The sequence below is a fragment of the Macrotis lagotis genome, chromosome 3 (genome assembly GCF_037893015.1).
Source record: "Macrotis lagotis isolate mMagLag1 chromosome 3, bilby.v1.9.chrom.fasta, whole genome shotgun sequence".
NCBI classification, from domain to species: domain Eukaryota; kingdom Metazoa; phylum Chordata; class Mammalia; order Peramelemorphia; family Peramelidae; genus Macrotis; species Macrotis lagotis.
Window position 1 is genome coordinate 146,102,202 of NC_133660.1, and position 24,998 is coordinate 146,127,199.

Below are 24,998 nucleotides of genomic sequence, written 5' to 3' on the forward strand. Positions count from 1 at the left end.
TGGAAAATTAGAAGTTAAGGTGGGGCTTTGGAAGTCATCCATCAGTAGTTTGTGATTATAACCTTGTGGAAAGGGATCATGTGTTTGGGAATCTGAGATCTGTCTTCAAATCCTGGCTTTGTTAATTTGACTCTTTGAATCCTCATCATCTGAATAACTAGGGTAAATCATTCCTCCTCTCTGGGTCACATTTCCAGAAGATTAGACAACATGACCTCTGAGATCTCTTCCTACTCTAGTTTATATTCTTCCAAAAATGGCTAAATTTGTATATTGAATATAAAGGATCAGAAAACTAAAATATGAAGCTTGAGGAATGTTCATATTAAAAGGGAGGGAAAGAAAAGAGTGTTATGATCCTCATTTTACAGAGCAAAAATTTGACTCTTAGAGAAGACATGACTACTCTACAGACATATCTAGGAGGTGTCAGTGTTCAAATCAAAATCCCACCAGGAAGAACACTGGATTCTCAGATTTTCTGACTGTCATCATCCTTACATCAAAACTTTTCCCTAATAGGGCAGATATTGACATTGCCAAAGACAGAAAAAAAAAGAAAGGTTCAGATCCTAGAAAGAACCGATATTCTTGCTAATTATCTGAATCACTGCTGTCAGTAAGACAAAATATTCCTGTGAATAATTTTCAATATTCTATCATGCCACATAGAAAAATCTCATCTGCTCTACTCTGAAGAAACACTTGAAGTCATCACTGACTTCTCCAAATGACTAAATAAAAGGTCCCATTTTTGGCTAACTTGTATTACTGGGATAGAGCTGAGATTTCCTATTATCTTTCCTAACAAACTCAGTTCTTAATAAAAACTATCAAGAGAATTTTGGAATTTTTTTTCAGATTAATGTGGAAATCATGTGTCTAAGAGTTCAAGAACTGGTCACAGTTGATTTCAGCTAAGGAGGAGTTGGACATTGTGAGTGAATTGGCTAAAACCTGAGTCAGAATTGTGATTCACCAATCTGTGGTAGTGCATCTTGGGTGTATCTCTGAGGTGCCCAATCCAAGTCTGTGTTTTTGTTTTTTCCTAAATAACCAACCCAAGGATATTTTTTCATTCCTTCCTTGAAACCAGAGAGAATAACTGCTGTCATCCTCACCTGTCAGACTAGTTCTATCTTAATTGCTCTTTGCATTTTCTCACAACCCATAAAACCCTAACTCTCCCTGGAGTTAGTACATTGACTTATGAACCACTGATCAGGGGAACAGCAACTCAGGAGGTCCTTTTATCTCTACCAGCATCATCAGCACAAGATGTATAGGTAAGTGATTTATCTCCCTACTACTTGACACAGGTAGGATTAGGATGAATACCTCCCTTCTTCAAGTCCCCACCCCCATACTGGTATAATAAATCAATCCAATTTAGGGTCATTAGTAGTTTTCTCAAGCTATTTAGCATTTCTTATCTTGACATGATTTAGTTGCTCTAGAGTTTTTTTTAATATGGTGACTTGGGGGGTATCACAGAAAATGAAAATTATGTAGCCTAGGAAATGGTAGCAAACCCCCATAACATGAGGGCAAATGTAATTATTATGTAACTGTTAGAGGAAACAGAGAAAACTTTGTTATCTTGAGATTTAAATGTGAGATAAAAATAACATAATATTCTTTATACTTGTAATTTTCTAACTTCTTAAATATTCTATAGGCAAAAATATCATCATTTATGTACTTTGCTTTTCCCAATCCTATTTGACACTGTTTCTGTTTGACACCCTGGGTGGACTCCTATATTTTCCTATAGGTGAACAAACTTTACAAATGAGAATTCTACAATAGTATTTAAGAATATAATCTTTTGTAAAAGAGGCAAATGGTGGGAAAGGAAAGGAATGGTAGGTTCCCTCTCCTTGGAAATCTTCAAATAGAGCCTGGACCACTACTTGTTGAGAATGTTATAGTGGGTCTTCTTTTTCCGTATGAGTTGGATTAGACAGCTGCTGAATTCCCTTCTAATTTCCAAATCCTGTGATTCTGTTGAAGAAACCTATAATTTCACTGGTAATAAGGAATTCTTGGTATGTAAATCAGTAATTCTTATTTTAATACTCTTTGAAGCCTAGAAGCAATTAGAAATTAATGGCATGTCCATAGTGGCAGATATTATGTGTCAGAGGCAGGGATTAAATCCAAGTCTTCTGGAGTCCAAGACTGGCTCTCTATCTCTACATAATGCAATATGGTCTTTATTAACATCATAGACAATTATTAAGACAGAAGTTTTTGATATTATCTTGAATATAACAGTTTCTTCTCTCAATGAGTATTCACCATTTCATGGAATGAATCACAACTGTGTTAAATATAACAAAACAAATTTAAAATTTATTTGCAAATGAGATGATTTTTTAAAATACTGTTTAATTTTATAGTTTTTTTTGAGGGAGGGGGACTCTAGGTCCTTGTGAGGAACCTACCTCTATCAATGAAACTTGAGATCTAAATTAGAGAGTTTCCTGCAAAGGGGGGGGCATTAAGAGTTTAGCTGATTTGACAAGGGTTACTTGGTCAGGGTGAATCAATAGCATGATCTGAATCTAGTTTTCTTTTCTCTAGAGTTGGCTATCTATCTTCTACACCATATCGTGATTTCTACTATATTGAGTTTTGGAATAAACATCTACCATTATTTAAAACACAGACCAAGAAAATGAATCCATTGAATAAAGGAATAAATCAAGCAATCAACATTGATTAAGTGCCTACTATGTGTCAAACACTATGCTAGGTGCTAGAGATTCAAATATAAAGAAGACAATCCCTGTTGACAAGTAGTGTACATTCTAAGGGAGAAAATATATATTGACTATTTGTATTTTTCTATAATATATAAAAATATGTATACATACATACATACACACAAACACACAGACACACACACATATAATACAAGATAAGGAGAAAGACAAAGGTTTGTTAAATATTTATCAGCTGACAGAAAACATAAATTCATGACATGTTTCAAGTTCAAATTGCATTAATAACATTTTCTTCATCACTATTTTAAGTCTAGACTACAAACAAAATGATGAATTTTTAGTATTTGCCAATTTCCACAGAATAAATACTCACAATGGAAATTTAATGATTAGCTCTCAATAGTAGGTTTGTTGACTCTAAATCATTAGCAGGAAATTGGATCGAACTCACTAGAAGGCACTAATAGTTGGGGACATTAGAAAGAGAATTCTTGGAGAAAGCAGGTCTTGAGCTTCATCTTGAAATAAGAGAGGGAATCTAAGAAATAGATGTGAAGAGGTAGAGCATTTTAGTCAGGGCAGATAGCCAGTGCAAAGATTTGGAGAAGGAAGAGTATAATTATTAGGATATATTGAGTTTGATATATCTTTAGAATATTTGGAAATGAAATTGAAATTAGAGTTAGCAAAAACACAGATTTTAGAGTTTGTTTTAGGATCAGAGTTGGAATTAGGGTTAGAAATAGAATTAGGCTTGAAAATGAAGTTAGGGTTAGAAATGACTAGTAATATGGGTCTGAAACCAATGGAGAAAGAAACCTGTATGTATATATCTAAGAAACATTTGCAGAAAACTGAAAATTAAATCCATGAGAACTGATGTTTCCCTAGAGATAGAGAAGATAAAGAAGATAAGAGATCCTAGGCAAGAACTTTGGAGAATATTTATCATTAAGGAATATGACAAAGATGATGAACTAATAAAGAAGCCTGGGAAGGAGGGTTCCGTCAGATAGGAGGCCAAGCAGAATAGAAGAGAAACCCAGAAGAGACAGTATTCAGGAAGAAAAAGGGACATGTCAAATGAAGCAGATAGGTTGAGATGTGTTATGACAGGTGGGGAATAAGATAAGATAGTGTACTGTAGTGGATCTTTGATTTCATTAGCATAGGGAACTCCTAAATAAAGAAATTTCTTCCACAAATGCAGGTTGACAACTTCTCTGTAACAACTGCTACCAATGGAGGTGGACACTTTCTTTGCAACTTACAGCCTTAGAAAGTTACCTAGATCACTGAGAGGATAAGAGAATTGTCCAGAGTCATACATCCAATCTGTGTCAGAGGTCTGACTTGAATCCCTGTGCTTCTGGTTTCAAGGGTAGTTATCTATATTTTCCTCCAAAACTGGGAAGGGAAAAGAAAAAAGCAAAGACAGTTCCTGGCATCAATGAGACTATATTTAAATAAGGGAATATAAAAGAGGCTAGAGAAATGGAGTTATGATTAGGGAAATCACAAAGATAAAATGTGAACTCAGAGAAAATTCATAAAATACTCTTTCTTATATTTAAGGTAATGTTGGTTGATTATAGTTCTCAGTGGAACAGATGGAAGGTGGATGGAAGAGTGTACACAGGGGGACAGAGTAGAAAATGACCAGGATGAAGATGAGAATAAAAGGTCCAGGGAGTGTGGAGATGAGTGACTTAGCTCTTTGCAGACATGTAGTTCATTTTAGAGGCTGGAGCAGCATCAGCTGCAGCAGCAGGGGAGAAAATGGTGATGGTAATAAGAAATACATGTGGTCCAGGGAATGCAGAGCAGAGAAGGAACCAGTACATAGGGAGAGCTGAAGATTAGAGAAATATATGAATTCACTGAAGAATGTTTGACTGAGACATTTAAAGATGAGTCCATTAATTGAATTGGAACAATACTGTGGACCAGAGACAGTATATACATAAAAGACAAGTTAAGCCAAGGAGCATCCACAAATTGTGCCCACTGAGTGAGGAATGGGTGTGTTATTTCTTTAGTTGGACCAAATTCCCCAAAACTTGTTTTGCAGAGTAGAAAGAGAGGGAAAGACAGACAGAGAGGGAGAGAGAGAGACAGAGAGACAGAGAGAGAGAGAGAGAGAGAGAGAGAGAGAGAGAGAGAGAGAGAGAGAGAGACAGACAGAGAGACAGAGAGACAGAGAGACAGAGAGAGACAGAGAGAGACAGATGAGAGAGAGAGACAGAAACAGACACAGACAAAGACATAAAGTCAAAGACAGAGAGACTGAGAGAGGGGGAGGGAAGGAGATAGAAGAGAGAGACAGACAAAGACAGACAGTTTTCTCACATCTCCTCCAACATTAATCATTTTCTTTTTTTTTTGTCATTTTAGCCAAGCTGATAGGTTTGAGGTGGTACTTAGAGTTGTTTTAATTTGCATTTTTCTAATCAATAATTATTTAGAGCATTTGTTAAAGATAGCTTTAATTACAAGATGCCCTTTCAAAATATCTTCTCCTTAAAAATGTAATAATATCTGAGCTTTCCCCAAGTGATTCATTCCTTTTGGTTAGTATATTTTTCTAGTCATTCCCTTTTAAAATGTACTATATTCATGGGAGAGTTATTAATAATTATCAGTAGTCAACATTTTCAAGAAGAATGGAAATGCCAGATTATTTAGCAGGGACACATGACAAGTGATTTTTAATTAGAGGACAAAGACATGGCCATCTGGTCTATAGGGTAAATTTAGTTGAGTCATTGGAAAAAATAAAAGAAAACCAGGTATAAATGTCTGGAGGAGATGATTATAACCATTATTACTGAGCATCCTATGAGGCACAAATCTCTAAACCAGATGGTACATGCTAGGTTTTTCCATTTGGGGTATAGTAAAGGCACTGTGGCAAGGCAGACTTGGAAAGGGCCAAGATAGTGATGTGATCTTTTTAAAGGGTGGCATGCAGGAGTGATGTGTGGTATTCATTTTCCATTTCTACCCCTCTCTTCCTGGTGTGATTTCTACAGAAAGAAACATGTGTCTCAGATATCCATGTCTCTAGGTCAAATCTCCAGTGATTCCTTGCTAGTTTCAACTCTGAAGACAAAAAAAAGAACCTAGAACAAAGGGTACTACCCAAGATGACTGGTATTCATATGATTTCATAAATATATTCAAGGGTCACATGAGTGCTCTAGGTGGCTGAAGAGACTGGTGACTGAAAGAAGAGAGAGCGGAGTATGGAAATTGGAAGATGGAAGACTCCAAGATTCATTGTCTGCTTTACAATTTTGTTTCAGGCTTGACTTTTGTCTTGAGATGGGGAAAAATTCATTGAGAAGCTATAATTGCAAACATAGCTAGGTTGTTGCTAGAAGAGTCATTCCCTCATGATGCTCTACTGTGCTGTGTTTTGTTACTGTTTTTTGATGTACTCAAATAGTTTCCAAAGTGTCTTTCAAATTAAGCTTTCAAACACAGATTCCTAACTATGTGATTCTCAGTGAATGAAACTTTTTTTTTTATGTTTATGACATTATTATACTGAGAATCAGTGTGATAATGGTAGATACACTGATGAAGCTAGAGTCAGGAATTTATTTATTAATCTCCTTTATGTGCAAAGCATGCCATAGATGATAGAGACATAAAGATAATAGATGAACTAGTCCATGAACTAGATCTCAAGTCCATGGCCTTAACTTGCATAGTTGAGGCAGCTTAACATACTGTAAAGAGTAAGAGTTGCATAATGAGTTCTACCCCCATATACAGAGATAAGGTAAAAATGGACAAATGATTTAGAGATAAATTTGATAGCATGAGTAAATTAGGGAAACATGGAAAAATATACCTGTCAGACCTATGGATAAGGGAAGAATTCATAACCAAACAAGAAATAGAAGAAGCCACCTGAAATAAAAGAGATAATTTTGATTACATAAAGTTAAAAAGATTTTTCACAAATAATTCTAACATAACCAAAATTAGAAGAAAAAACAGGAAACTGGAGAAAGAAATTTTGTAACAAGTTTCTCTGATAATGCTCTCATTTCTCACATATATAGTGAACTTATATGTCTATATGTGTGTATATGTGTATCTTTGCCAAGAAAACCTAAATGGGGTCACAAAGACTTGAAAATGACTAAACAAAAACTGAACAACAATAATTTTCATTATTTTAATTTTTTTAATGTCTACTATTGGACATATATGTTGCATGGCTTCATATGTATAATGGAAATCAAAGTGCTTGCCTTCTCAAGACAGGGGAGAGGTGGGGAAGAAGATTTGGAAATAAAAATTTTAAAATTGTTACTTTTTTATATACAACTAGAAAATATTTAGCAAAATAAAAATAATTTGTTCAAAAGAGTAAGAGTTACTCTTTGTTCCTAATTTAAGATTTAAGAATAAAGAAAATTAAATTTTAAAATATGTGACAGATGAAGCTATATGAATAATTTCCAAAGAAATGGGTTTATAAAGAGATATGGAGAAGAAAATAACACTTAGAAATGTGCATTCACAAGTGATCAAAGAAATCTCACAAATGAAGCAAGGGTGTGGAGTTAAGTGCAAAGCACAAAGTAACCAGGAAAGAAGTTTAGGTGGAGTTTAAGGCTTGTAAGATTAAGATAAAGGCCCAGAGCTAGGAAAGTACCCATCCCTGGGAACATGAATAATGCTTTGAACTTGATAGGGAATAAATGAGTGATGGCATTAATAAGTTGGGTGAGTTGACAGTCATGGGAGGGAGAAAAAGCAATCATGAAGTGACATTTGGGAGAAAAAATGAAATCTAGTAAATAGATTACTATTAAAATGGAAACAATAGACAGAGAGAGAGAGGAAAAGGCATGAATTTAATAAATATTTTAATTAAAAAGTTGAAATTGCCAAAGAACTAGAAAGCTGTTTTTAGTTCAGGTCCAACTTTTAACTCAGTACATGACCACACATCAAAACTTCCATTATTAAATTTCCTTTTTTTATTATTAAATTTCTATAGACTTATTTTACTCCTCTATAAAATGGGAAGACTAGAAAAGGTGATCTCTTAGGGCTCTTACAGCTTTAATATCTGCCATTCTTCCTCTTCATTCCTTTGTCCTCAATTATTAGTTTTACCCAGATGATTTCAAAATCTCTTCTATGCCAATTCCTTCTTTATCTGAATTCATAATATTCTGTGTTCAATTATGTAGAACTAAAAGGATACTCAGAGCTATTTCAAAGCTCTCATTTTACAGATAAAAAAACAAAGGTGCTCCAGTCCTGTGTCTTAATTTGCTTTCTTGATATTTTCACCTACAGAGCACCTTGAGTCCTATATATCCAAACTGAATTAATCTTTCCAACAAAATGGGCTCTTGTTCCTTATTTCCATTGAATACCATTATTCTCCCCATCACGAAAGACCAAAACATTAAATATGATACTTGTCTCATAACTGACCTTAAGTAGCAATAACAATTAATTACCTAGTCTTGTTGATATTTTTTCTCATAGCTGTTTCTTTCTATTCTGACTACCAAAATATTAGTTTAGGTTCTTCTCTTTGATTCCTATCTTAGCATTTTGGTTTCCTCTTTGGAGTGTTACCCAAGAGTATCCCATCTTAAAGTCTTCTTTTATCTAATTCTTCTCCTACTCACAGACCTTCACAGGTTTCCCATGAAGTATAAGGACAAAATTTCTTTTCCTACTATTGTAGGTTCTGCAACAGTTCTGTCCAGTCAACGATCCTAGGTTTCCCTTCCCTGGTTCTCTTTATGACTTCTCCCCCACCCCCAACCACAGTTAAGTCAGTCTTCTTGTTCCCTCTCCTTCTTTCCTCTACCCCTTATTTCATGCATGTTCATTCCTACTTCCCTCCCTTCTCTCTAGCATCTCTCCCAACCTATGTCTCATCTTCTCTTCACCTATTTGACATCTTACTGTTCTTTTGGGGCTAACTCAGGTCATATGTCTACCCTTGAATCCTTCCCTTACTTCTGTCACCTACATAAATATTGTTAAAAATTCAAAATAGCTATTTGTAGAATATCATCAGTTTGATATAATTTAATAAAATAATTCATTATAATTTGATATAATAATTAGTATAAAAGATCTAATGTAATTATGCCAATTTTTTACTATTAATAAACAGAGTAATAGAAGTCTATATTTATATATCTCTGACCTATAATTTCCTATCACAGTTATTATCTTTAGAATATCATTGATTTTGTACTTAATCTTATACTAATTAGTGACTTTAGATTTTTAAATATCTCTACTTTTACATTCTTGGCAACAGTGCTAATAGAGTGCTGGACATGGAACAGATGTTGGACAAATATTTGTACAAATTATTTGTCAACTATATTTAGACAAATATTTGCCAATTTGAAAAAGATTTCTTAGAGATGTTCATTGCATTTCTTTTTTTTAGCAAGTTCTTATCTATTTACAAATAATGTTTTTTATACATTAATAAAATATTCTTGTTTAAGAGTAAACAGAATATCCCCTCCCCACAAAATATAGACTCGCTTGAGCGATAAAGTAAAGGGGAGAGAAAAAATAAAAAATTTAAAAAATAATAGTAATAATTTTAGGTATGGCCAGGTGGCACAATGGATGGAGCCCCAGCCCTGGAGCCAGCACCCAAGCCCATATCCGGCCCGATACATCCAACAATCACCCAGCCATGTGACATGCAAGCCACCCCAACCCCACTGCCCTGCAAAAAATACAAAAAAAAAAGGGAAAAAAAGACACAAAATAAAATAAAATAGTAATAATAGTAGGGGTGGCTGGGTGGCAGACAGAGCATTGGCCCTTGAGCCAGGAGCACCCGGGTCCAAATCCATCCTCAGACACCCAAAGATCACCCTGCTATATAGCTCCAGGCAGGCCACCCAGCCCCATTTGCCCTGCATCCCCCCAAATAATAATAATAAAAAATGTGCTTCAGTCTTTGTTCCAACACCAACAACTCTGGCGTGGGTGGATCACATTCTTTATGGTAAGTCCATGGCAAAAGTTACTTCCATATTTTTCCACCGTTGCAATTGCTGATCGCAACTCCCTCCTTTCGTATTTCTCCACTACCATGTACTATATTTTCTCTCTCCTTTCACTCTGACTCTGCTGTAGGGTAGCTGAGTGGCACAGCAGACAGATCCCTGGCCCTGGGGCCAAAAGGCCCTGAGCCCACCTACCACCCCTTAGGCCCAGTATCCACCTGGCCCTATGGTCCCAGACAGACCATCCAATCCCAGCCCCTTGCAAGAAGTAAAAAAGAAAATGTGTTATATCTGACCACACTCCCCCCATGGTCCATGCTCTCCTCCATCACTCACCCCCCCTTCCCCCCTGTCCCCCCCCCCATACTCCAGATGCCTATACCCCATTGAGTATATATACTGTTTCCTCTCCTAGCCACCTCTGATGAGAGCGAGGATTCCCTCATTCCCCCTTGTTTTCTCCCCTTTCATATCATTGCAATAGCTCATTGTAATAAAGAAAAATCTTATTATATGAAATATCTTGACCTATTCCCACTCTCCCTTTTCTTTCTCCCATTACATTTCCCTTTTTTCTATTGACTCCAGTTTTACTCCATATTTTATCTTCAAATTCAGCTTTCTCCTGTGCTGCTCCTTCTACCTGCTCTATTAGCTGAGAAGGTTCATATGAGTATTATCAGTGTCATTTTTCTATGCAGAAATACATGCAGTTCATCATCATTAAGTCCCTCATATTTTCCCCCTCTCCTTCAATCTCTATGCTTCACCTGAGTCTTGTATCTGAAGATCAAATCTTCTGTTCAGCTAGGGCCATTCCAAAAGGAACATTTGAAATTTCCCTGGTTCATTGAAAGTCCATCTTTTTCCCTGGAAGAGGACATTCAGCCTTGCTGGGTAGTTCATTCTTGGCTGCATTCTAAGCTCTTTTGCCTTCCGGTAAGCCCTACGAGCTTCCAATGTAGTTGCTGCTAAGTCCTGTGTGATCCTGACTGCAGCTCCACAATATTTGAACTGTGTCCTTCTGGCTGCTTGTAGTATTTTCTCTTTGACTTGGGAGTCCTGGAACTTGGCTATCATATTCCTAGGGGTTGTTTTTTTGGGATCTCTTTCTCGGGGGGATCAGTGGATTCTCTCCATTTCTATTTTGCTCTCTGCTTCTAGAATATCAGGGTAATTTTCCTGTAGCAATTCTTTGAAAATGATGTCAAGGCTCTTTTCCTGATCATGACATTCAGGTATTCCAATAATTTTTAAAGTATCTTTCCTAAGTCTGTTTTCCAAATCAGTTGTTTTTTTTCAATGAGATGTTTCACATTTTCTTCTAATTTTTCATTTTTTTTGGTTTTGAAGTAATGAATCCTGGTTTCTTGTAAATTCATCAGTCTCCCTGAGTTCCATTCTTTGTCTGAAGGATTTGTTCTCCTCAGAGAGTTTTCTTATCTCTTTTTCCATCTGGCCAATTTTGCTTTTTAAAGCATTCTTCTCCTCAATAACTTTTTGAACTGTTTTATCCATTTGACCTAAGCTGGTTTTTAGCTTGCTATTTGCTTCAGCATTTTTTTGGATTTCCTTGACTAGGCTGCTGACTTCATTTTCATGTTTTTCCTGCATCTCTCTACTTTCTTTTCCCAGTTTTTTTTCTAACTCCCTCATTTGATTTTCAAAGTCTTTTTTGAGCTCTGTCACAGCTTGAGCCCAGTTTCTGTTTGTCTTGGAGTCTTTAGATGCAGGAGCTTGTGCTTCCTCATCTTCAGACTGAGTATTTTGAGCCTTCTTGGGCTCATATGCAAAATATTTCTCAATGTTATTCCTCTTTTTTTCTGTGCTTGCTCATTTTCCCAGCCTAAGCCTGTTTTGGGTGTGGTTCCTGAGCTTTTGAGACACTCCCATAAGGGTCTCAGTGTGTGAGGCTCTGTCCTCCCTCCAGGTCCATGAATGACCATATGCACAACCCTCCCCTACCATGGGGCTGAAGTGGGGGGGACCCTGCTGTTCTATGGTGGGGCCTAGACTTCGATCAGGATCTGAATGTGTTCAGAGCCCCAGAGTCCTGTTCCAGGGGCAGAGCTGGGCAGTCTCTCTCTTCACTCCCCTCCCAGGTGCAATGGGCTCATGCCCTGGGGGCTCCAGCTTACAGGCTCCGCCTGCCTCTGTTCCTGGATCTGGGCTGCTGAAAGTCCATGTTGCTTGCTGTGTGTCCTGAGGGCTGGGTTTCACATGCTCACTCTGGCAGAGGTCCCCCACCCTGTTCCCCCAATTTGTGCTTGGTGCTCCCCAGGGGCATAGCTCAGGAAACTCCCCTGTTGCTGTGAGCTGTGGCTCCCAGCACCCTGGGGCTGCCTCTGGGAGGCTGAAGTTCTTTTACTCTGGAGGGCCACCCCTCAGGTGGGCCACCCCTCTGACCCAGGGGAGCAGAGTCTTTCTGCTCTTTTCCAGGTTACCTTGGGTAGGAGAACTGCCTCACTGGGTCCCTCTGTGGGTTCTGTCTCTTGAAAGTTTAGTTAGAGTCCTTAGTTTCTAAGTTTTATGAGAGAATTTCTAAGAGACATTGCTCTCTTGTCGCCATCTTGGCTCCACCCCTGCTCATTGCATTTCTTTCACACTTTAGGGTACCAGTATCATAAACTTGAGAAACAGGATAAATATTGCTGATGCCACCAGGGGCTGAAGGAAAATGATACAGAAGAAAACTATATTGTTGATAAATGATTCTATGTATAGTACAAAATTCATTCTTTGTGTTAGAGTATAATGTATGAGTATTAAAATATAGAATTCACACTTTAGATTATGCACACTATGAATAGAAGACAATAACTGGTTTTAGATTGATTATTTAGCAGAATTCCCCTATAGTTAGTCAAGGAATAGCTAGTCCCTATACCTATAACAATCTCTTGACTTGCAATAAGAACATTCTGCTAAAAAGTGAAATCTATACTTCTTTCAATTTTCAAAAATCTAGAATTTCATCAATGTGAGTATTCCTCACTGTAGATCATACATAGTCCTTAAGAACTGTTGTGATCAAAACATTTATTATGCTATGTGCAACCAGGTAATTGATATTGTCATTTGATGGGTCCAAAATTCTTTAGGCTGGTTCTGGGATCACAGTAAATCATTCAATCAACAAATATTTATTAAGTACTTACTATGTGCTGAATACTATGCTTAAAGATGAGGTTTTAAAAAAAAGTCAAGCATGATCCTTGCACTCAAGGAGATTACATTTTAATGGGGAAGACAACATGTAAACAGCTATGTATATGCAACAAATAGAGTGTAAGTGTAGGTAAACTGAAAGAGTAAAGCTCTGGAAAAGGAAAGTGGGTGGGACTGGGAAAGGCTTCCTACAGAAAGTGGGATTTGATTTAGTCTTGAAATAATCTGGGATAGTTGGAAGGTTAAGGTGACAATCAGCAGATTTATGCTCAAAGACACTAGCTTGTTAGGACCTGCTGGAGTCTATTTGCTAGTAAGGTCTTCTGGAACTGAAGATCATCTCTATGTCATGAGGGAGTATTAGAGGAGAATGTCAATAGATTCAAGTGAAATCTCTAAGATCACAGAAATTCAGGGCTCCATAGAGACTGAGCAAATGCTTCATTTTATACTTAAGGAAACAGGTCTAAAGAGGCAGTATTATAGCTAGAACTAGATTATAGGACTTTCAATTTTTCATTTCAATTATTATGAATCTATCCACCACACAATGACTGAATATTCATAGATTTAGAGCTGGAAAGGACCTTAGGAATCCTCTAACCCAAGACCTTTATTTTAAAGGTAAAAGAACTGAAATCCAGAGAGCTCAAGTGATTTACCCAAATGTTACCCATATAGCAAACTTTCCATGTGAATTGAGGTCCTTTGATTCTACAGCTAGTGTTTTTTTTCTCCTCTACCATAATGATTGCACCTTTAAAAAAAATCCTAGGAAGTGTCAACATAGGGCAGTTGGGGACTCTTAGATTCTCCTCCTGTGATTCTGTTAAAATACATGACAGAAATCTGTTCCATTGGTTAAAGGAATTAGTGATGAAAGAAGTCCTCCACTAGTTTATGAAACTCTGAGATGTAGAGAATTAAAGATAATGTGAGAAATTATAGGTAGTTTAAAGATATTAAAAGGTTTATGCTGCTCATTTCCAGAAGGGGCAACAAAGACCAACTGAGCAGTAGTTATAGGGAAATGGATTATAATTCTCTAAAAGAAAGAACTTCTTAATAGTCAGGGATTCTCCAAGATGCACAGTGTGCCTTATGAGAAGGTGAGTTTTCCCTCACAAATATCATTTATGTATAGATAAGAAGCATCTAAGTCAATGCATTCCAACAAGCATTAACTAAACTGATCATCCTCTATATGCCAAAAACAAAATGGTCCTTGTCTTTAAGGAATTCATATTCTATATGATGATAACTTTTCAAGAATTTTTTCAGAAATTGATTTTATAATCTATGTAATAAGAAGCATGCATTACAATGCTTCTAAATCATAAGGATTGTGATGATCACAATTGGATTATCTTTGAGAGGTAACTACAGGAGTTAAACGCAGAGATGGTTTGAAAATAAAAGTGGAATGTTCACCTTCATGTAGAAATTCATCAGAATGATTATAAATGGCTTTCCTTTCTTTATCCTCAGCACAGAGAGAATCTTGGTTGGGAAGACAACATTTGGTTTTGAATTCAGTCACTACATGCTGACTGTGGTGACAAAAATCAGGTTCTTAAGAATCAAGAGTTGTCAAAATAAGACGGAAGCCTTTGTTGTTCAACAAACCTTAACAGTACTCCTTTCTCTGACAAGTTTAATGAGTTTTCATTTACCTAAATTACATTAAACAAGACAACAGAAATAGAAAGGCATGTGACATTGCCTTGTGAGGGAAAGATTTTAATTTGTTATTCTTTCCTTCTATATGGAACTCTCAGCTTCCTTCTTGCTAAGTATCAAGCTTGTCTACTTATATCATAAAGAAATATAGTATGCGGATGTGATACTAGGGCTTGTCAGAGCAGGAAGTCTAGCGAAAGAATTGTCTTTTTATTTTAACAAGTGATTTTGAACAATATGAGCTATTTAATATTTTAAAGAAAGTTTTAAAGAGGTTATTACTGTGCCTTATAGACATTCCAAGATATTTTTAAAACGATGGGGTCTAGACCACTCCTTTTATTCACTAACTTCCCTCTACTCCCGTCACTTTCCTTTCCTTGCACTCCCAAGTTAATCTCCCTCTGAAATTTATTGCAAAATAATGGGTGGAGAAAAAGAGTCAGCAACCTTTCCCAGGCATATATCCTTGTGCTGGCAGCGCATTTTGTTGAATAAAAAGAAAGGGTCTTGTCACTCTTACCTTGGGAGCTCTCCCTTTACCCAATAATTATATTAATCCTGACAGCTTTTGGTCTTGAACAACGAACTTTTGAAAAAATCTGGTTTTAATAACAGATATGGGTTTCTGCTTGAATAACCCCACTTTCCAGGGTGCTAACATAGCTGATTTTTCTTGAATATGAACACAAAACCAAGCAAAACATTGAAAAAAAGAATGTAGGGGAAAATTCTTATGGATGTAATTTAAGTTTCAAGTGAGATTTTTTCCTTATTGTTCTTTTTCAGTCATGTCTGATTCCTTATGATCTCATTTGGGATTTTCTTGGCAAAGATACTGGAGCTTTTTTTTTTTAAATAACTCATTTCTATCTATAAGAAACTGAGACAAACAGGATTAAGTGACTTGCCTAGAATCACACAATTAGTAAGTGTTTGAAGCCTGATTTGATTCAGGAAGAGGAGCCTACCTGATTCCACACCTCATAATCTATTCAGAGTGTGACCTAGCTACTTTTGTGTTGTTTTCCTTCTCACGTATCTTTATAGAATAGTTAGGTGGCACAGTTGTAGAGTCCCAGGCCTAGAGTCACGAAGACTTCTCTTTGTGAGGGGAATGAATCAGTAAAATGATTTTCCTTAATTTGACCTTTCTTTTTTGGAGATGGGGGGGCAGGAAGACTATTTGAATACTTACGTCATTAAAACACTATTTCAATGGAAAAATGGATGGACTATCATTATTTTTGGAAAGTCATAAGGGCAAAGCCCCTCTATTTCATATATAAAATGCAAGACTCAATTTTAATCCTCAGAAGTGAAATGATAATAATAATAATTTATATTTATATGTTGTTTCAAAATTTATGTGGTATTTTTCTTACATTTATATAAATTGTGAATATTACCACCTCTATTTTATATATATTAAAATTGAATCTTATAGATAAAAAACTACTAAGTGGTAGAGTTAAGACTCAAACTCATATCTTTTGACCTCAGATAGGTGCTGGAGTCAACTTTTAAAGACTCATTGAAGCTGTCTATTAAATTTTCGGGATGAACACTTACATTTCAGAAACTGGCAAATGATACAAATCAGTGCTTGGTTTATTTGTTTTGTTGATTATCTAGAATTATGAAAGTGATGGAGGAAAACATTAATAATGCAGATTAATCTTAAAAATTGGTGGTGTATATACTTTTTTTCCCTTGGAATGCCAGTTGGTAAACATTTATCAATAGCACATTTGTGATCTTCATACACTAGGGTTTAGGTAAATAAGGATGCATAATCAAGTGTTAGAAATCCAGTGTCTTTACTGTGTATTGAGAATGTTAGTACATAATATATTTTCATGAGCATGTAGAAAAGTTATCCTTGGTTGAATATTGAATCAATATCCTTGAATGAATATCTTTGAGATGAATATTGCTCAGAAGTTTGCTTCTGTAATTTTACTTTTTCTCCTTTTTTTGCTTCTATTATTTTTCAAAGTTTTAGGATACATTAAAGATAAATTGGTAACAAGAGAAGGTTATAGGATAAAGTGGAATAAGAAAGATAGGATAGAGATCCAACTAGAAACATCTGAGCTGTCCCACTCCATTTATAACTTTTAGTATCTTCTGTAGGAAAATATAATTGCAGTTAAGAAGGAAACCCATATAGATTGATAACCTGATGAAAAGTTATAATAGTAATATTGCTTCAGGATAGGAGGATCAATAAAGTATTTAGTGTAATACAATGAACAATTTCACTAAGGCATCATTCTGGTCAGTTCAGACTGAAAAGATGTTATATGATAAAAGGTAGTATGGTCTAATGTTGACATGGGTATTAGACGATCTGGAGTTAAACCCTAGCTCTGATAATTTATTGAGTATTGATGAAGTTTGTCCTTAATCTTCAAAGATGAGATGATGCCATGATATGTATGTGAACTGAATTTGAGTAAGGAGGATGTTGTGCTGTCATCAGCCTCACTTTCTCTTCCAGAGTTGTGTGGGTTCAGCAGCCACATATGAATCAAGATGACTGGAGATAGCCCTGGATGTGAGATAATTAGGGTTAAGTGACTTGCTAGTAGGTATCTGAGGCCAAATTTGAACTCAGGTCCTCCTGTTCTATCCCTTTACTTATTAATATTAATACCTCCCCTTTACTTAATAACTTTAATGAAACTTATTAACCTTGTGATCTTGGGAAAATCATATTATTCTCAGTTTTTCATCTCTAAAATGAGGATGATTTTCAATCACCACAAACCCCACTGAAAATGCATTGGTAATATAATCTTTGAAAAGAAGAACAGCATAATATGTTTTAGTAATGCCATTTTAAATGATTATCACTCTCCAAATCTTCTCTTCCACCAAGACATACTTATAAAAAGGAATAAAGCCATGTCTAATGCCTCTAATGTCATCTGCCTCATTTCATATCTGTAATTCATCACTCTCCCTACAAGAGTGGGTGAGATATTTTTCATTTTTAGTTCTGTAGTCTAATTTGGCTTTTCCATTATTAGGATTTTATGTTGCTTAACAAAATTTTCCTTTGCATGAATTTGGTTATTTTAAGTATCGTGGGTCTGCTTATTTTTCAGTAGCAGTTCCTACATGTCTTCCTAAGTTTCTCTGCTCTCCTGATACTCAATATTTCTTATATTCTATCACAATTGCATTAATTCATCATCATATCTGTTAAATAGTTTCAAAAATATTTGTGGATGGATCGATGATATTCATATACCACAGGTAAAACACTGTATCCAGTTTTTTGGTGTAATAAAAATTTTCTTTTAAAACATAAGGGACTTTTCTTTTTGTCATTTGCCTCTTTGGATTATGTGCCTCAAAGTGGTAATACCACATTAAAGCTTTTTTACTTTTCTCTCATAGTTCTTAATTATTGTCCAGAATGCTTTTTACAAAAGAGATTACCCAACAGTGTAGTAATATGGAAGTCTTCCCATAATTTCTCTAGGATTGATTTTTTATCATAATTTTTTTATTTACTAGGTACAAAATGAAATCACAGAGTTGATTATTATTAGAAAGTAGGTGAATAGTCTTGAAACTAGAAAGGCCTGGGTTCAAGTCCCACCTCTAAAACTTGCTGGTTTTATGACCCTGAACAAATCACTTGACATTTTAGCTAAAGCAGTTTTCTCAGATAAGTTGCAAAGAAAGTGCCTTACCTGTATTGGTAGAAGGTTTCTTTACCCAGAAGTTCTCTATATCAGTAAACTTACAAATCTAAATCCTGATTTCTCTTAATCTCTGTGTTATTAGTGATTAGGATCCTTTTTTCTGCCCACATGATTTTTATTGGTTTATATATTTATTTTCTCAACTATAAAATCAAAATAATAATAACTCCTATCTCCCAAAGTTGTGAAGATCAAATGGATGAAAGCATTTAGCACAGCAGGTACTTAAAATATTTAATGTATAAATATAATGTGTAAATTATTTGTGTATTACAGATTTATTTATTTAAAGCAAAATAAGGGTAAGTGACTCACCCAAGGTCACACAGCTAGGCAATTATTAAGTGTCTAAGGTCAAATTTGAACCCATGTTCTCCCAACTCCAGGACTGGTGTTCCATCCACTGTGCTACCCAGCTACCCCCTGTGTAGTCCAGATTTAAAAGGCAAATAAAAATTTAATGTGTAAATACACTTATCCCTTGACTTTCCCTCCCTTTTGGGGAATGGCCACCATGTGATTTCTCCAAACCCTTATTAATGCTAAAATTTTAGATCTTTTGGGTTGAGTAAGAGGGAAATAAGTTTAGACTGGAATCATTATTATTATTATTATTATTATTATTATTATTATTATTATTATTATTATTATATAATTTATTTCTTCTTCTTTTTTCCTTCCAGGCCAGTTATAGCTTCCCAAAGATCGCTACCATTATGGATGATTGCTCTTATTGTGTTTGGAGTGCTGGGAGTCTTGGGTGTTACGATTGGTCTCCTTGTTCATTTTCTAGCAGTTGGTTAGTGTTAACAAACATTTTTTCATTGCTCTCCCTTGAAAACTAAAACTAAACAAGAATACTCATGACTAACTTTCTACATTCAAATGATTTCCTTAAGCGATGCTAATTTCCTTTAAATTTATTTTTAAAGCCTGCTGTTCAGGCAGGTAATAGGTAACAAACATTTATTTATGCACTTACCATAGCCCCTTAGCATTATGATAAATCCTAGAGACACAAATACAAGAAAGAAGACAGACTGTCCCATTACATTCTAATGGGAGAAGATAACACATAAAAGAGAGTAAAAGAGAATAGATGGGAGAGAGTAAAGAGCCATTTTAATAGAAAAATAATATCTTAGTATTATTATAAAAATACTGAATTCCCTGAAAGGGTCTCTGGGAACCCAGGGGGCAAGGGACTACTTTTTGAGAACCACTCTTTAAGTTTAATTTCACATTTTACAATTAAGGAAGCTAAGCCCAGAGCATTGAAGCAATGTATATAAGATACAATAAACAGCTGAGCTATGAATTGAACCCAGCTCTCTGACTAGTGATCTCATGATTTCAATTGACTTGGGAACAAACTTGTTGGGATTGTTTACATTACACTGGTCTTTAGTTGCTTTAATGGTTAGTAGATGAGTAGGTAGTTCGGAAGTGGAACAATTTAAAAGCTATACAACTCAGCAATAGCATATTTATAGACCTCATATTTATTATTGCTCTTGTTGATCAGTTGTTTTTCAGTTGTGGCCAACTTCTTGTGACCCCAATTAAGGTTTTCTTGTCAGAGATATTATAGTGGTTCCCATTTCCTCTTCCATGTAATTTTACAGATGAGGAACTGAGGCAAATAGTTAAGTGATGTGGCCACATTCACACACCTAGAAAGTGTTTGAGTTCAGATTTGAATTCAGTAAGATAAGTTTTGCTTACTCCAAGCCTGGTATTATATCCCTGAGATCTCTTTCGATGTTGATATTCCAATCATTAATAACTACTCTTTCAGGCCAACAATTCAACCAATTCTAAATCTACCTAATGATACTATCTGCTATCAGCCTATCTCTCTCTCCATCTTTTCCACAAGATATGGAAAGCTACTTTGCTAAAATCTAGGCAAATTTCATATATATATATGCATATATATACATAAACAATATTTCCCTGCATTAACAAGTCTAACTAAGATAGTATAAAAATGGGAATAAGACTAGTCTGGCATGATTTGATCCTGATGAAATCATATTGATTCTCTGTGATCACTATTTCATTTTCTTTTCTTTTACTTGAATTTTAAATTTCTATGAATATAATTTGTTTTACATCACTTGTTCTTGAATGTATCTCTCCCCCTTGTCTAATCAATAAACTCATTCTTGTAACAGAATTTTAAAAAAAGAAAGATAGAGGTTCATCAGTTATTAGCACATCATTCTAATCTGACAACATATGTGGCTATTTAATCATTGTATAATACTGTTTAATTTTTTTTATTCATGTTACTATAATTATTGCACATATTGTTTTCCTGGTTCTGCTTACTTGATAATGTACCAGTTCATATGTCTTCCCATGATTCTTTGAATTTCTGTCTGAATTGATTTTGATGATACAATAGCATTCCATTGCATTAATGTACCACAACTTATTTAAACATCCTCCAATTAATTGACATTCAATTTGTTTCCATTTTTTTTTGCTACTACAAAGTATGTCAACAATATTTTTGTGTACATGGTATTTTTATTTCTGCATTTGACTTACTTTTGCTGGCATCATTTTCTTTTCTAAATGATTTATAAGAATTTATTTAACAACATATTTTAGAATTTTTGGCAGGAATCAGTCAGGCTCATTGGCCCCCAGTTTGCAAATCTCATACTTGGGAAATTTTCCTTTTCCCAGTCTTGTACCATCATTCTTCTTCACTGAAGTTTTTAAAGATCACTGACCATGATTTAACAAACTCATCTGCCAGTTCTTTCAGTACCCCAGGACCTAGTTTATCTGGGCCTTGTGACACAGTCGTCAGGGCAGGTAGACATCAGACATCTTAGATTTCAGCTCTAAATGAATTATTTTTGTATTTTTTCCTTATTCAAACATTATTGTCCTTGAAAAAGAAAACTGAAGCAAAATGAGGAAGATTTTGCTTTCTCTTAATCATACATTGACCTTGCCTTTTCCACCCTGAACAAGAATTAAACTCATTTAAAAAGATTTGTAGGGGCAGCTAGGTGGCATAGTCTGAGGCCGGATTTGAACCCAGGTACTCCTGACTCCGGGGCCGGTGCTTTATCGACTGCACCATCTAGCCGCCCCGTCGGACACTTAATAATTACCTAGCTGTGTGGCAATGGGCAAGCCACTTAACCCCATTTGCCTTGCAAAAAAACCCTAAAAAATAAAAAATAAAAAGATTTGTAAATGTATTGTGAGTGTAACTGATCAAAATTTCCAGTGAAGATTTGTATTCTGAACTTAAATGCTATGATAGAAGAGTCATTTTTGGGAAGCAATATTTGGGTAGAATCACACACATATACATATATACATACATTCATATGTACATACATACATGCATACATATCTCCCATCCTATAATCCCAGGAACTTGGCTAACATCTGCAAAATTGAATTAGAGAGACAAAGAAGTAGTAAGGAGAGGTAGGTCAAAATCCCACATGTAACTAGGTAAACATTTAAGTATTTGGGTATAGGAATTGCAAAGCTATTCAAAAGAGTACTTTAAACTAATAAAGAAAGGGAAAAAGAAAGCTGTGTAAATATCATAGAGCAGCTATAGGTACAAAGAGTACTCAGAAAATCACAAAAGACAAAATCTAAGGAAGGAGTCAGCAATAAAATCATAAAACACAGTTAATAAGCAAAATGACAGATTTTAAAACAAGAAAGCAAATTTGACATCACAGGTATCTCAGAGATTTAGTGAGAAGAGACCCATGACTCATATTTGAATCTGTATGATAAAAAATAGTAAAGAAGAAGGAAAAAAAAGGAGAAAAAAGAAGAAGGAGGAGGAGCAGGAGAAGAAAAAAATATAGAAGAAAGAAGGGGAAAGGAGAAGAACAGAAAGAGGAGGTGGGAAAGAAAAGAAAGGAGGAAGAAGGAAAGAAGATTTAGTGACACAAAATTCTTGGGATTATGGTTTTTCTCAGCCTAGGAAGAGATGAAGCTCTTAATGGGTAGAGCCATGGGACAGAATTTTTCCAGGGTTCAGTCATACAGACACACACACACACACACACACACACACACACACACACACACACACATACACACACACACATTTTCTTGTATTCTTGGAAGTGCTATATAAATGTAGTTAATTATTGAGGAATCAGAGTGCTGTAATGAAAAATGTTGAGGATGTGAATTCAGAAGAAGCCGGACTTTGATTCCCATCTTTGACACTAACCATGTTAACAAGTTAGTTAATCTTTCTGAGTCTTAGTTACCTTATCTGTCAAATTAGGATAATACTACTCATCCTACTTATCTCACAAGGGAGAAAGGTACTTGATATATGTTAAACAACTCTATAAACCTGAATTATGGGTGTATTAATTGTCATAAAATAATTTATGCTGCCTCAAGTGAGTTCCATTAGTTAAATTAGTTGTGGTTAAAGAATGGTCACACCTCTCTATTGTTGGAGTTATTCATCTGAAGTCAGTTTGAAAGAATTACTGGCTCTAGGAGGTTGCTAAGCAGGACTCAATGGATGCTTGTTGTTTCACTTTAGCCTGGGCAAGACTGCAGTGATGCTTGGCAGAACTGAGATGCAATAAATCCGTAGCCACACCCAGGGCATTGTTCCCAAATTTTTATTCTGAACTTGCTCTTCCAGGTTAGTTTTAGAGAATAATCCTAAACAAGGACCAGTTAGTTACTCACACCTGATCCTTGAAGTGGTTTTGGTTCAGCCTCTTCTGAGTTGTGATTCATTCCACAAAGTATCCCACAGAAAAATTTAAAAAAATGCAATGAAGGCATCAACAGAATTCTGAAAGCACATTGAGAAACTTAACTAAGAAAGAGGAACCAACACTTTGCTCCTAATTATAGGAAGTTATATTCCAAAAAACTGAATAACTCCTTAAATGTCTCCCGAACCTGCTATTGCAACATACTTCTGTGAATGAAGAGAAGGAAGTATATGTAAGAGATATGGAATGCTGAATAAAAAAGACTTGGTGACTGATTGGCTAAGAGGTGGTGAGAGAGAGAAGAGTTAAGGATTATTTGATTAGTTAAGGTTATGAACCTGAGTGACTGGAATGATGGTGGCTTCTATATTCCACAGTAAAATTAGGAGGAGGTGTGGATTTAGGGATAAAAGTAATGAGTCTGCTTAGGATATGGCTTTTCGAGTGATGTCAAAGAGGCAATTGGTAGAAAGATAGAAGAAAGATAAGAACTAGAAATGTTGGTGTGGAAGTCATAGCATAGAGGTAATAATTGAGCCCACTGGAGAGAAGAGAATAGAAAAGACAAGAGAATAGAAAAGAGGAAAGAGAGGGGAGGAGAGGAGAGGGGAGGGGAGGGAAAATATAGGTCATGAGAACAAATAATTGTGATAGAGAGCAAGATATAATTATTGTATAACCTAAGTATCAAATGGCTATAGGAGTTGGAAAAGCAGTGTAGTTGTTTGGGGCTAGACCTAATATAGGTCAGTCCAATGATTCAGATAAAGGGATTAAAGTATTCATGGACCATAAAGTACAACAAAATATAAGGATAAGAGATTAAAAGAATCAATTAAAAAATAATAACAGGGGACAACTAGGTGGCACAGTGGATAGAGCACCGGCCCTGGAGTCAGGAGTGCCTGAGTTCAAATCCAGCCTCAGACACTTAATAATTACCTAGTTGTGTGGCCTTGGGCAAGCCACTTAAGCCCATTGCCTTGCAAAAACCTAAGGAAAAAAAAAGATGATAACAACAAAAATCTGTAGCCTCTTGGCCTCCACAATCATCATGGTAATTAGAAATATCATATAAAGAAAATATTCATTCCCCAGGGGGCAGGAGAACTGAGGTAAAATTTCTGCCATAAATTCCCATAAAGTACCCCCCCCCCTTTTCAGGAAGCAAGGAAATCAAAATTATTCTTGTCTTCTTAAAGAATTGGTTTAGCCTATGCATTGCAGAGCTGCAACCTGGCATGTTGAGAACTGGGTAAAATCTCTAAAGGACAGTAATCAAGAGAGGTCTGGATGCAAATATTACTTTTTCACTGAGTAAGATTCTGACCTAGTTCTGACCAAGAGTAAGTCACTAACTTACAGAGTTTTTAAGGGGATACTATGAGATAATGTATATAAAGTATTTTATAAATGTTAAAGTGTTGTGTAAGTGTTAGTCATTTTTATTCATGCAATAAAATTTCAGCATTGTTAAGGGACCTCAGAGATTCATCACATTCTTGAACAAGATACTTTCTTCAACACACCCAATAAATGACCATTCATCTTTTGCCCAAGGACTTAAGTGAAGAACTCCCTATTTCTTGAGACAGCTTGGATACCTCTAATTGTTTGAAAAATTACCTCAAATCTAAATTTGATTTCTCACAACTTCTACTTATTTCTCCTAGTTTTACCCCTTAAGATCACATAGAACAAATTTAAACTTCCATCCACATGACAGTTCCTCAATATAATGTCTCTACATCTGCCCACAAAGTCTTCTATTTCCCTTTCTAAATATCCTCCAGTTTCATCAACCTATTTTTATGCAGTATGATCTCTAAGGCATTCACTGTCCTCATTATCCTGCTTTGGATACTTTTCAGCTTATCAATATTCTCCCTAAAATGTGGTGCCAAGAACTGAACACAATGTATATGATCTTTCCAG

The 24,998-nt window shown here is 35.6% G+C and overlaps 1 protein-coding gene across 2 annotated transcripts in view; it reads left to right on the top strand.

The window, feature by feature from the left end:
* The first annotated feature begins 1,101 nt into the window (after positions 1–1,101).
* The window catches only part of TMPRSS11B (transmembrane serine protease 11B), a 40,697-nt gene continuing 16,800 nt past the window's right edge, over positions 1,102–24,998 (top strand). The window contains exons 1-2 of one of the 2 annotated variants that reach the window (XM_074229322.1): positions 1,102–1,286; positions 19,005–19,120. In XM_074229322.1, the coding sequence (XP_074085423.1) occupies positions 1,279–1,286; positions 19,005–19,120 (124 nt within the window). In that variant the 5' untranslated portion in view covers positions 1,102–1,278. The remainder of the gene's footprint in view (positions 1,287–19,004; positions 19,121–24,998) is intronic. The other variant, XM_074229323.1, reaches the window with a different exon arrangement.